This window comes from Penaeus japonicus, unplaced genomic scaffold (assembly GCF_977035675.1).
Source record: "Penaeus japonicus unplaced genomic scaffold, GWHDUDI00000001_assembly GWHDUDI00000041, whole genome shotgun sequence".
NCBI classification, from domain to species: domain Eukaryota; kingdom Metazoa; phylum Arthropoda; class Malacostraca; order Decapoda; family Penaeidae; genus Penaeus; species Penaeus japonicus.
Genome location: NW_028234443.1, coordinates 2495487 through 2507986, shown reverse-complemented (window position 1 = coordinate 2507986; position 12500 = coordinate 2495487). Strand labels below are relative to the sequence as shown.

The window sequence follows — 12500 nt, the reverse complement described above, 5'->3', positions numbered from 1 at the left end:
GAGAGAGAGAGAGAGAGAGAAAGAGAAAGAGAAAGAGAAAGAGAAAGAGAAAGAGAAAGAGAAAGAGAAAGAGAAAGAGAAAGAGAAAGAGAAAGAGAAAGAGAAAGAGAAAGAGAAAGAAAGAGAAAGAGAGAGAAAGAAAGAGAGAATTATAATTTTCTGTGCTATTATATTGTTTAAGGTTATCATGATTATTCACGTGATTATGATGATTTTGATTATCATTTTCATCATAATTATTATCATTTTTATTATAATCATTATCATATTTTTTGTATCAACATTACTAGTTGTAGCAATAACAAATATTTTTTATCTTTATTTTATTGTTATTACTATTATTATTACCATTGCGTTCATTTTCATACTTATCATCATCACCATCACCATTATCATCACCATCATCAACACCATTACCATCATCGTCATCACCATCATCATCTTTATCACCATTTAATAATCATAAGAGAAAGTGATAGTAATATATTTTTGTCTTTTTTATTGAAAATATTGAGTTTGTTTTCAGTTTCATGATATCATTCTATATGTCAAATTAGCTATCATAATTTCCTGTATATAATTTGCCTTTTTTCTAATTATCTTAACGTATCATGTATTCATGCAATTATTAATTTTGCAATGGTATATATTCAAATGTATATTTCATATGCGTATTCTTATTATTTACGAATTGTAATTGTGATATAATATTTTGAAAACTAGTTTGTTATTTTTATTATAGTCAATATGTTATTTATATTTTCTATTATAATTTTTATTATCATCATGATGATTATGATAATCATTATTACTATCAGTATGATTATTATTATCATAGATATTATAAATATCATTATTATTGTTATAATCATTGTCTTCATCGTTATCATTAATACTATTCATGAAATTATTTAATCTTATTCATATATGTATATTAAGGGGGGGGCGTATTTTCCACTTACGAAAATTATATAATCGTCTTATCATATTTATGATTAGATTTAATTTAGACATAAATATTCTATTTTGATTTAGCCTTTTTACTTACTTTATTGATTTTTATTAATATATATATATATATATTTTTTTTTGCGGGGGGGGGGGGTATTTTTTGTTTAACTAACTGCTTTGTAGGTTTATTTATTTATTTATTTATTTTTAATCAGGCTTAATCCCCCCCCCCCTGCCATTTTGGAATCTTTTCCGTTCTTATTTCTCGTTTTTTTTTTTTTTTTTTTTTGCTATATTTTTGGATTTAAAATCCCCCCCTTACCCCCTTTTTTGAATTTTGCTAAAGTTTTTCCTCCCAAAATCTTTAGATATTTGAGTATTTTCCCTCCATCTTTGAATGTCTGAATATGACTTATCTTTATATCTAAATTATCTTGGTATGCCCCCCCCCTCCCCCTCCCTGGATATGTTTCCATCCCTTTTCTGTATTTCTGATTTTCTTTTCTTTCCATAATCTTTCCATTTTTTTAAGTTGTTTTTTTCTCAATCTCTGGATTTTTGGAATCACTTTTGCCCTTCATCTATTTGTATATAACTCGATTTATTTAGAAATAAAGATCCATTGTTATCTGAAGCTCGTTTCATGTTGATTATGTATCTTAAATTAACAAATCCTTTATATAACTTCCTATTTTTTTGGATTAATATTATTTAATTCCCGGATCTTTTTTATTTCTACAATGAGAATATTTTTTTTATGTTTATTATTATCTATATCTTCTTTATTCTTTTTTTTTTTGTGGGTCTATTTAGGTCCGTTTGGGGTCAAGATGGCCACCCCACACATCCTTTTTTTTCGAGGAGGAAAAAAGAAAAAAAGAAAACGAATCACTACTAACACTTTATTGTTACTGTTTCATTTTAAGTAACTGCCGCTCTACCTATAAGCTTATCTGTTATCCATGCTGGGGGCGCGCGGCTCCCCGGGTGTCTGGGAAGAACACTGGAGAGCTGTACATGACGAGTCATTTACAACATAACCTTAACATTAGGGACATCGTAATGGTAGCAGTAAGATAATAAGGTCGGAACACACTGCGCCCGCGTGACGCAGCGAGAGTTCACGGAGGAGAGGGGGGAGGAAGGGGGAGGGGGCGAGGACCCCCTGGCTACACTCAGGGCCGGCCAGCGGACCCCCGCTACCTCAGGGCGCCGGGGCGGGCGCGGGGACGCGGCGGCGCTGCGAAGGGCGGCTTGGATGCGCGCGCGCGCGCCCCCGTCGGCCGCCTCGTCGTGCCTGCCCCTCGCTGGCGGCGCCGCCCGCACTCACGCCCACACGCAGACACGTACACTTGCACATGCGACCCCGCCCGCGGCCCAGCTTCCTCGACGGGTCGCCGCAGCAGCCGCAGCCGCAAGCGAGCTGCCTGGAGCCGCGGGGCGCGATCGTTTGAGGAGGATCCCTGAGTTAACTGCTAGACACACGTTCGCTCCTGCGCCGCCGGCCGGCTCGCCTTGCCGCCCGCCCGCCCGCCCGCCCGCTGTTTGGCACACGTCTCGCGGCACACGGGGCGGGAGGCCGTGCTGGCGCGCGCGCTCGCCACGTGCACCACCACACTCACCATGCACACCAACCTAACCTAACCAATGACTAACTAACAGTAAATAGTCCTCCTAGCAAAAATAAGTCTAATAAAAAAATGTAAGGCATTACAAAAATGCTACTGATTAATGGTAGAAGGTTGGGAGACAATTTACTCATTGTCAGCTAATTTGTAATATGGTAATAGGAGACACAAAATCATAACCTGGAATTTTTTTTTTCAGTCAAAACAATTCAGGTACGAAGAAGATTCGAAAGATTACTTTTTTTTTTCTTTTCTTTTACAATTTTGAGATCTTTCAACATAGACAACAACAGGATATTGCACTCTGTTATCGGGACTGGACATGCGGTCTCTTCCTGATCTGTCTCACAACATCAACATTTCCAGCGTGTCATGACGAGTCACCGTCGTGCGCGCGTCACCGAAACGGCAGTCAACGGATGAGCTTTTCGTCATCGTCATCATCATCATCATGTGCTTCCTCACTTGACCGGCTCGGGGCCTCACTCGGTCTCAACACTTCGCCAAACGCACAAGTCAACAGCGTTCAACCAAAAACATTGCAAACAGAAACAATCAACAAATTAACAGGCTCAGCCACACCTGGCGGAGGGAGCGCTCCGGTGGCTCGTTTCCGTGGCCGACCGACAGCGCCGCGCCTCGAATAAGACGTTCGAACGGTCGGGAGCGGCAAGTGATTCTATATATGTATCTATATATATATGTATAAAGTGGGTGGGGGGGAGGAGGGGGCGGGGCGGTTCTGACGGCGGTGGCCTGTGACCCGCCGCACGGGTGTTCATGGCAGTGTGCTTGTGTCATCCAGTGAACAAACACCTGTGAGGTTGAATCGGGTCGTCCACCTGATGAGGCGACAGGTCCTGCTGTCCCGCGTCCACTCGCGCAGCTGGCCGGGTCCTAGGAAGGACGCCGCGGGCCTTGGCAGCGTCTTGGAGGATACCACAGTCTTTGGCAGCATCTGTTGGGAACACCACAGCTTCTCGCAACCGCAGGCGGGGACGCAGCAGCGACTTTCTACGGTGCTTCACGGAACTCCACGAGGCCGACGCGTAAACAAACCTCAGCGCGCTGTTCTGTCTGTCGCCTTTCTCGCTTGTCTTCCGCCGAAGTTCCCACGGCAGGAAGCATCAGAACCACCCGACTTGAGTATTAGGTTCATGAGATCACCGCACGGTTGTCTTAGTATAAACTGACCGGACAACAACAGGAGAGAAACAGGAATATGTCACTTGCTCTCACACGGAACAATACTGTACAAGTATCATCACACAACATTATAATAATTACACAAATAAATACAAGTGACCCTGATTCAGGGTTTCGGCAAGTTTCATTAAGCACTACAATGACTTTATTACATGGTATTTCCCCGCGTAGGGACGGACGAGCCACGAGACTCGACCCACGCGCGGGGACAGAGAAGACTGAAGTTGGCGGAAGTCCCGTCGCGTAGCTGGAGCTCCGTCGAGGTCCGAGGCGCGTCGACGTCGGGAGGGGGGTGTAGGGGGTGGGTGGTGGGGGGGGCTGAGTGACATCGAAGGCCGTGACATCTCCAGCATTAATGACTACTTCTGTACCGCCCGCAACCCCCAGGCCAAGACTATCTGGCAGGGGGTAGGGGGCGGGCCCTGCACCAGCCTCAGCCCTCGGGAGGAGGGGAGGAGGAGGTCGACCAGGTGGCCGGCAGGGGGCGCCGCCTTAGCTGAAGCGGGCCCTCGGTGCCTGAGCAAACAAAACGCCCTGGTACAGAATGCCGTTGATCTCCATGCTCACCACTAAGCTCTGGTCCTGGCTCCGGCCGTCCCCTGCAACGGAAACGCAACGTTAGTCGTGGGAAATGGCAACCGGAGAATAGACTAATGGGCTTCGACTCACCATCAACACTTGCAAAAGAATATTTTCGAAAATGAATAAATTAACAAAAATATTTTCGAAAATGAATAAATTAACAAAAATAAAGAGATAAAAACAAACAGTGATGCTGAACGAAGAAATTACTATGTTTCATTACTATGGAATTTTGCATCGTTAATTAGTTAACAGCAAAAACAAGAGAAATAGAATGTAGATACATGCATTAACAGAAAGAGCGACGGGAGGAGAGAGAGGGAGAGGGAGCAAAAGAGAGAGAGAGAGAGAGGGAGAGGGAGCAAAAGAGAGAGAGAGAGAGAGAGAGAGAGAGAGAGAGAGAGAGAGAGAGAGAGAGAGAGAGAGAGAGAGAGAGAGAGAGAGAGAGAGAGAGAGAGAGAGAGAGAGAGAGAGAGAGAGAGAGAGAGAGAGAGAGAGAAAGAGTGAGAAGAGAGAGAGAATGAGGAGAGAGAGAGAATGAAGAGAGAGAAAGAGTGAGGAGTGAGATAGAATGAAGAGAGAGAGTGAGGAGAGAGATAAAGAGGAGAGAGAGCGAGAGAGACGCACGAGGGGTTCTGTACCTGGAGACTCACCCCTGGAAGTGATCTTGATGTTGGCGGCCGACTGGCCTGGGGGCCCGGGGGTGGTGGGGGGAGGGAGGCGGTGGTCGTGGGGGTCCTCCTGCTGGGCCTGGCGTTTGGGCGCGGGGGGCAACGACCCCTCTTCTAGGCGGCTGCGGATGTCGTTGCGCAAGTCGTTCCGGAGGTCGTTGCGGAGGTCTGCGCGCTGGTCGTTCTCCTTGACGCGCCCCGGCCGCTGCAAGCAGAAGGCCTGATATCCTCGGTTATCAAGAAGGGGCGGCACATCCTACGACAGAGCAACGTGTTCGGGGCGTTTAAAAAAAGGGGGGGAGGGGAGGGGCACATTAAGCACATCAATCTGGTTGGTTCATTTCGTTTGTTTATTTGTTTACGAGAAAAAAAAATCAGGTAGGATGAGCCACCTTCTTATTACGTCTATGATACAATCTCAATTTTCATATTCAAGAACAACTTTTAAAAAAAACGAAAAAAAAACACGCTTTGGAGGGCCAGCTCCGGTACTCACGTCTTCCTTGACGTCGAGGTTGAGTGCCTCCTTCTGCGGGGGGAAGGGGATGCCCGCCAGGGGGTGGGGGGGCGGGGGCAGCTTGGGCCCGTCCTCCTCGTGCTGGAAACCTCCGCTGAGGCCCTGGTTGTACAGCTTCCACATGGTCAGTCGCGTCGCCTCCAGCAGCGCCTCCTGCGAGCCCGGGGGGGAACCTCCGCGACCTGCGCACATTGAAGAAGAGAAACCTGTCAATTTTGTCTCGATTAGTCACGAATCTGATAAACCTGCAACCGCCTCAACACTCATCAACTTAAGATTAAGATTAAGAGTAAAAAACGGGACAGACGCGATCTCCTGGTCTCGTTCACGTTACCACTTCGCAACATGTTACCACTTCATAATATTTGCATGAGGATGACCCGGCGTTACTACTTAATGAAAGTGAAAAGGGTCTCTCTGTTTCACCTGTGGACTGACCCCAAAGCCCTAGCCCTTCCGAAGGTCCTGTTTCGTCAGGACAAGGAATCGGGCCTATCAAATCCCGGCCTTTCCCAAGTCCTACGAAGGCAGGACCCGTCCTTCGATTTTCGGGACGGGGCAGGGGGAGGGGGAGGGAGTTGGGGGGAAGGGAGGGGGACGGCACAATATTAACCGCTCACATTATCATCACAACAAAAGCTCCATCATCAAATACTCGGCTACACGTCACAATCCAAAGAGGGTAATTATCAAATGGAGCCTGCCTTCCCCGCGCCCGCACGCCACCTCCGCCCTTGCGGCGCCGCGCCGTAGAGGCCAAAGTGCGGCGCGGCGGCGGCGGGCGCCCCTCAACACCCTCCAAAATCGTCTTTAATGCCTGACACGGTGATTAATTGGAAAATGCAGATAAGGCTTTCTGTGGCGCAGCCTCGCTCGCGGGAAGGCGTTCGGCCGCGCCGGGTCCCCGCTCGCCGGCGCGAGGGCGGCGAGGGCGGCGTGTCCAGCGCGAATCGCGCCCTATCGGGGCCGCTCGCTTGATATCGCCGCCCCTCCGCGACGGAGGCGCTCGTGCGACGGCGCAGCGCAGCGCAGCGACGCCGCCGTGCGCCCCCGAGCGAAACTTTGTGGGAATTAGCCAAGCGCAGTGACAAAGGGGAGTCTGGAGCTGCCATTAATCTTGCCCAAATAGATATGTAAATAGGCGCCTCGACCTGCCCTGACCCGCACTCCCAGGCTGCGCTGGAGACGCGGTCTCCCTCGCCCGTGCGGGAGACGCCGAGTCTTCATGGCAAATGATGGCAATCGTGTATCTTCCTTAAAATGCGAAGGCCGTGTCGCCCGCACCGGCGATGCCATCTGTGTGGTTCTTCGGTTGCGTTTAGTTGCAGGTTAAGGCTCCGCGTAAAGCTGTGATAGCTGCTAGTGGGCGCCGGCGGGCCTGAACCTCCCCCGTGACTCCAACGCTTCCCAGAGAGTGATCCCCGCCCCTAGGCGAGCCAGCAACAGGCCACGCCGCCGCCGCCGCCCCCGAGCCCGTGCGATCGGCGTGGCGCGGCCGCATCGGATTAAACCAACAATGCGCCGTTTGTTATGATATCTGCCGGCGCTCAGGACCCTCGCGGCGGGCGGCGTCGGCGGCACGTGAGCTTCGCATGGCGGACGATCATCGCGATAGCGCCCATCCATCACGGACGCCACCCCGATTTAGCAACCTCTACAGGACGCCGTACGCCCTTGCCAAGCCCTGCCGCTGACCACTTCATCTCTGGGCCCGCCCACGCCCACCTTCTCGCTCTCCTTTGCCTTGCAAAACGTCCATCGACTCCCCCTCCCTTGGTGCTCATCAGGTGGGCGGGCGCAATGGGCGTCCCTCCCGGCCGAGGATTAAGCGGGCGGAGGGCGCCTCAATGGACCCGAGACGGTGTCCGCGTCACATCACTCACGCGGAGCAGCTGGAGATCGCAAACACGGCGTCCCGCAGGAGAGCGCCATCAATTAGCACTCGTGTACGGCGGGGCATCGGCGAGTGCGCATTTCGCGTAATTTAGAGTTATTGCGGAGATGCTGCTCGTGGGGAGTCGATGCGTCGGCTCGACAGGCGAAGGAGGAGAAGAAGAAAGAAATGAGCGGGAACTATACACGTGAGGCATTTACGTGGTCGCCATTATTCTAAGGAGACACGCACAAAAGGCTCATTATCATATCGTTTATAATGGGAATTACGCGGTTTTGTATCGACCTGTCTCAGGCGCCTTTTTAAGGATTCTCTTCGGGCGCTCCGTGTTGTTCCTCGCCGGGGTCCGGAACGATCCCTAGTCTTGTGCCTTACCGCGGCGCCCCGAGTCCCACGCAACGCCCTGGTCGCACCCGAGGCCGACCTCCACAAGACCCTCCGAGTCCCTCACGACGCTCGGCCTCGAGACACAAGGCTCACACGAAGAACAAACCAGCCTCGCCTCGCCAGAGGGACGCGCGTGACAATAAAAGGTCACAAGCGCTCCGCCGTCGCCAAGCAAATCTCGCCATTAATTACTGGCCGCATAGGGCGACGCGCGGCCGGCAAGCAGGGGCGGGGATGGGACGCCCTTCGACGCCGCCGTCCGCGAGTTGCTCTATCGGGTCGGAGGTGCTCGGGGCGGCCCATCCGTCTTGCCTTATCTCTGATATCCATTTCCCGCTGATCATTTCTATCCGTCTTGGCCTCATCCATGAATGTCGTCTCCCTTAACTGCGCTCTCGCTCTCGCTCGGCCTCGTCGCCTCGCCTCGCTGGTGCTGTCCTCGCCTCCCTCTCTCCCTCCCTCCCTCGCACGGACGACGCGGGGAGGGGGACGTCGAGGGACACTGGGAACGTCAAGGGACACTGTGGACGTCGTGGGATACCGCGGACGAACGACAGGACACCAGGGACGTCGCAGGACGGAGAAAGGGACACCAGAGACACCGTAGACCAGAAAAAGGGACACCAAGAAAATTTCTGACGGACAACAGGACACCAGGGCCATCGCGAGCCAGAGAAAAGGACACCCAGGGACACCCGAGAAAAGGGGACGCCAGACAGACAAACAACAAAGGCCGCGAGAGAGAGAGAGAGAGAGAGAGAGAGAGAGAGAGAGAGAGAGAGAGAGAGAGAGAGAGAGAGAGAGAGAGAGAGAGAGAGAGAGAGAGAGAGAGAGAGAGAGAGAGAGAAGGACGGCCGCAGCAGCGTCTTCCAATATGCAAATGCAAAATAATTATTCACGCGGGGTCGAGATCCAATTAACAAGTGACGAGACTAAGGTAAACTAATGGCGAGCCCCCGGCACACTGGACCTCGTACCCGGCCCTTCCCCCTCCCCTGCCCACCCCCTACCCTCCTCCTGCCCACCCCCTACCCACCTCCTCCTTGCCCACTTCGCCCTGCCTCCTCGCTCTCCCTTTATGCTTGTTCTTCTTGTTCTTCCACCTTAATGTCATGTTCTTATTCTTCTTCTTTCTAGTTTCTACTACCTCCTTCCCTCTCCTCTGGTCACTGCTCTAGTCCCTTCCCCTACCCCCCCTACCCCCTATCCCCCTTTGCGTCCATGTGCTTGCGTTGTCAGAGATCCGCCCCCCCCCCCCCCGTTTACTACCCCTTCCTTTACTACCCCCCTACCCCCTACCTACTCCCCTTCCCCTGTGCTTGTCTTCCCCTCCCTCTCCATCTTCACCTCCCTGTGCTTGCGTTTTCCTCCTCGCCCTCCCCTCCCTTTGTGCTTGCCTTCCCGAGCTCTCCCCCTTCCCCTTCCCTCTCCCCTCGTGTGCTTGCCTTCCTCTTCCTCCTCCCCTCGTGTACTTGCTTTCCCTTTCCCTCTCCCCTCGTGCTTGCCTTCATCTTCCTCCCCCTCCCCTCCCCACCTAATGCTTGTGTTTCCCTCTCCCCTCGTGTGCTTGCCCTCTTCCTCCCCCTCCCCTCCCCACCTAATGCTTGTGTTTCCCTCTTCCCTCGTGCTTGCCTTCCTCTTCCTCCCCTCCCCCTCCCCTCCCCTCCCCACCCTATGCTTGTGTTTCCCTCTTCCTCCCCCTCCCCCTCCCCTCCCCTCCCCTCCCCACCTAATGCTTGTGTTTCCCTCTTCCTCTTCCTCTTCCTCCCCCTCCCCCTCCCCCTCCCCCCCTCCCCACCCTATGCTTGTGTTTCCCGGCGACAAGCACACTCAAGCAGCGAGCGAGAAATGACACAGGCTAGCGGAGGCCCAGACGAGGCGCTGCAGTGAGAAAGCCGTCGAGGATTGAGGGGACAGAGGGGAGGGGAGAGGGAGGGGGGATAGGAGGAAAGGAGAGAAGGATGGGTGGAGGGGGACGGAGGGGGGACGGGGAAGGGCCCCTCACTGTGTGGTAATCACCCCCCGGCGCGCCCACCATCCCAGCCGCCACACGCCCTCACCCGCACGATGCTGATGACGACTTCTGGCCGCTCGTCTCCTCTCCCTCTCTATCTCTCTCTCCTTCTCCCTCTCTTCCTTCCCAATCCCCTCCCCACTCGTCTCCTCTTCCTCTTCCTCTTCCCCTCTCTCTCTCTCTCTCTCTCTCTCTCCCTCTCTACCTCTCCTCCCCACTCGTCTTCTCTTTCTTTCTCTCTCTCTCTCCTCCTTCCCAATTCCCGCCCTGTCCTCTTCTTCTTCCTCCCCCTCCTTTATCTTCCCCCCCCCCCCCCGACGTACTCCCGGAGACACAATTACTGAATTAAAAAAAAAATAATAATAATAATAAAATTCTGAGGCAACGACACAACACAAAAACACGACGATTGTTTGTTATGGTCTGTCTTTATTTTTTTTTATCTTATTTTTTTGCTCTTTTTATTTGCACTTATCTTCCCTTTTAAGTATTCGTCTCTTTTTTTCTTTCTCTCCATCTCAGCCTGCATTCCATCTTTCATGTCCCACGTTTCTTCTTCTTCTTCTTCTTCTTTTCTTTCTCTCTCTCTCTCTCTCTCTCTCTTTTACCACCTCCAGTAACAAGCTACAGTCGAGAGACTATGGCACCCCTTCCCCCACCCCCCTCCCCTCCCCTCCCCCACACCGTCGTGAGAGACAGAGAGGAGAAAGGAAGAGGAGGAGGGGGAGGGGAAGGGGGGAGGGGGGAAGGACCTCCAATGGGTGGGAACATTTTTGGAACATTTTTTTCCGGCGCTCACGGCAGTCCGGCCAATCACGCAGCCAAGAATCCGGTCTGGAAGAAGTAAGAGGAGGGAAGGGGGTAGTGGGAGGGGAGGGAAGGGGGTAGTGGGAGGAGAGGGAGGAGGTAGAGGGGGGAAGTGGGACAGGAGGGGAGGAAGGAGGAGGAGGAGGGGGGGGAAGGGGGTAGTGGGAGGGGAGGGAGGGGGGAAGTGGGACAGGAGGGGAGGAAGGAGGAGGAGGGGGGGAGGGAAGGAGGGGAGGCCGGACACTTAAAGTGGGTAAAAGCCTAATACGAAGCTCGGCGCAAAGTGTATAAAACGCATATAAACCACATAAAGCACGGAGTCTCCGGGTCCGGCCTGGCCACGGCGGACCATAAAGGCCGCAGAAGGTCGGTAAAATAAATCGTTAGCGCGGCGCCGCAGGCCTGATCGAGCCCCCGATATCACGCTCGTTCGGCCGATGGAATTTACAGCCGATATTTGATGGCTCGTCATAAATTCACATGCATTTTTACGACGCCTACACCCTCCCCCTCCCTCTCCCTCCACCTTCCTTCCCCGCCCCGCCCCGCCCCCTTCTAACTACCGTCTGGATCCTTGAGGCGAAGGAGGCAGCGCCCTCGGATCGCCACTGCGCCGTTGCACGAGGGTCCTTCGCGATCGCGCCCTTATCATACTTGCAACCTCATCATCACTCGCCGCCTGTCATTACGAAGCACCGCTTTTGTTGTAAACTGAACGCCTGTGCCGACGCGACGGCCTTCTCGACGACCCTACGGAGTCTTCAAGCTCATTAAGTGTCTCCCTGCTCTTCGCTTCGTTGTTCTGTTTACAGTTCCTCAAGCGTGAATCCTTGAGGAACTCCTCAGAAGGCGACTTCTGCCTCGGCTCGTGTCAGAGCGCTTGAACGGAGCGATGGCACTGCAGCCATGGCCAATTAACGCGAAAGGCTCAGCGACCTGTTGCCGCGAGAGGTGCTTAAGCGTCTCACAGACACTTTTCTCCTGCATATTTATGATCGCCTCGGCCCTGAGGACGCCCACGGGCGGGCGGGCGCGCGCGCGGGTCCGCCAGTAAGGCACCGCCTCGGCGCCCATTAGCAGGAATGACGCCGTCCTCGATCCTCGGTCCTCGGTCCAGCGCCGCAAAAAGCCGCGGAAAAACACATTTAAATTTGTAATAATCCCAAGTTTGGACTCGCGCGGCGGCCGCTACAAGCGACGGCGGGAACCCGTTACCCCGTTGCGCCCCGCCATACCTCGCGCCAAGGACGCCCCCGCTGCGCACCCGCCCCGCCCGCGCCGCCCGCCATCCGACGACGGGGTGGGCGGCGGGGGCGTCCGCGGCGACAGAGCCAGCGGGCGGCGGGAGGGGCGCAATCGGGGTCTCGGCGCGAGGCTCGACCTGTCCCGCGCCCTCGCCGCCTTCGCCGCCTCCGCCGCCGCCTCATAAATACGGCGCCGGTTTTATGGCGTCCGGAACGTCCATTGTCAGTCGTAAACGTCAATTTGCATTCAAATCCTGAGCATTATATAGTCAGCTGATGGATCATGGAGTCAATAAACATTTTGTTGTGTGGCAGCCTCTCTGTCCTGCACTTGACCTGCGCTGACCTGTTGATGGGCGACCGCTGCAACCTGCTTGCCGATGGTCAGCACGCATCTCGAACTCTTCCCGTGAGAAGCACCATCATCTTCATCCGCGTCCTCCCCCCTCTCCTCCCTCCCCCTCCCCCTTCCCTCCTCCGCATCACAATCCTTCTCCATTGCCACGATCCTTCCCTACACCCCCTCCCCCTCCCCTCCCCCTTCCCCCCTCGCTCCTGGCCCCCTCCCCCCTCCCCCCGCGGCCAACATACCCCGCCTG

At 53.1% G+C, this 12500-nt stretch overlaps 1 protein-coding gene across 7 annotated transcripts in view; it reads right to left on the bottom strand.

Annotated features, from left to right (window-relative positions):
• Nucleotides 1-2926: 2926 nt before the first annotated feature.
• Nucleotides 2927-12500, bottom strand: part of LOC122253907 (uncharacterized) — a 203310-nt gene continuing 193736 nt past the window's right edge. For 2 of the 7 annotated variants that reach the window (XM_086534654.1, XM_043017328.2), the window contains 3 exons: nt 5535-5761; nt 5009-5294; nt 2927-4384 (listed from right to left, as the gene is read on the bottom strand). In XM_086534654.1, coding sequence (XP_086390780.1) covers nt 4278-4384; nt 5009-5294; nt 5535-5761 — 620 coding nt within the window. In that variant the 3' untranslated portion in view covers nt 2927-4277. The remainder of the gene's footprint in view (nt 4385-5008; nt 5295-5534; nt 5762-12500) is intronic. The other 5 variants (XM_086534655.1, XM_086534653.1, XM_086534650.1 and 2 more) reach the window with 5 other exon arrangements.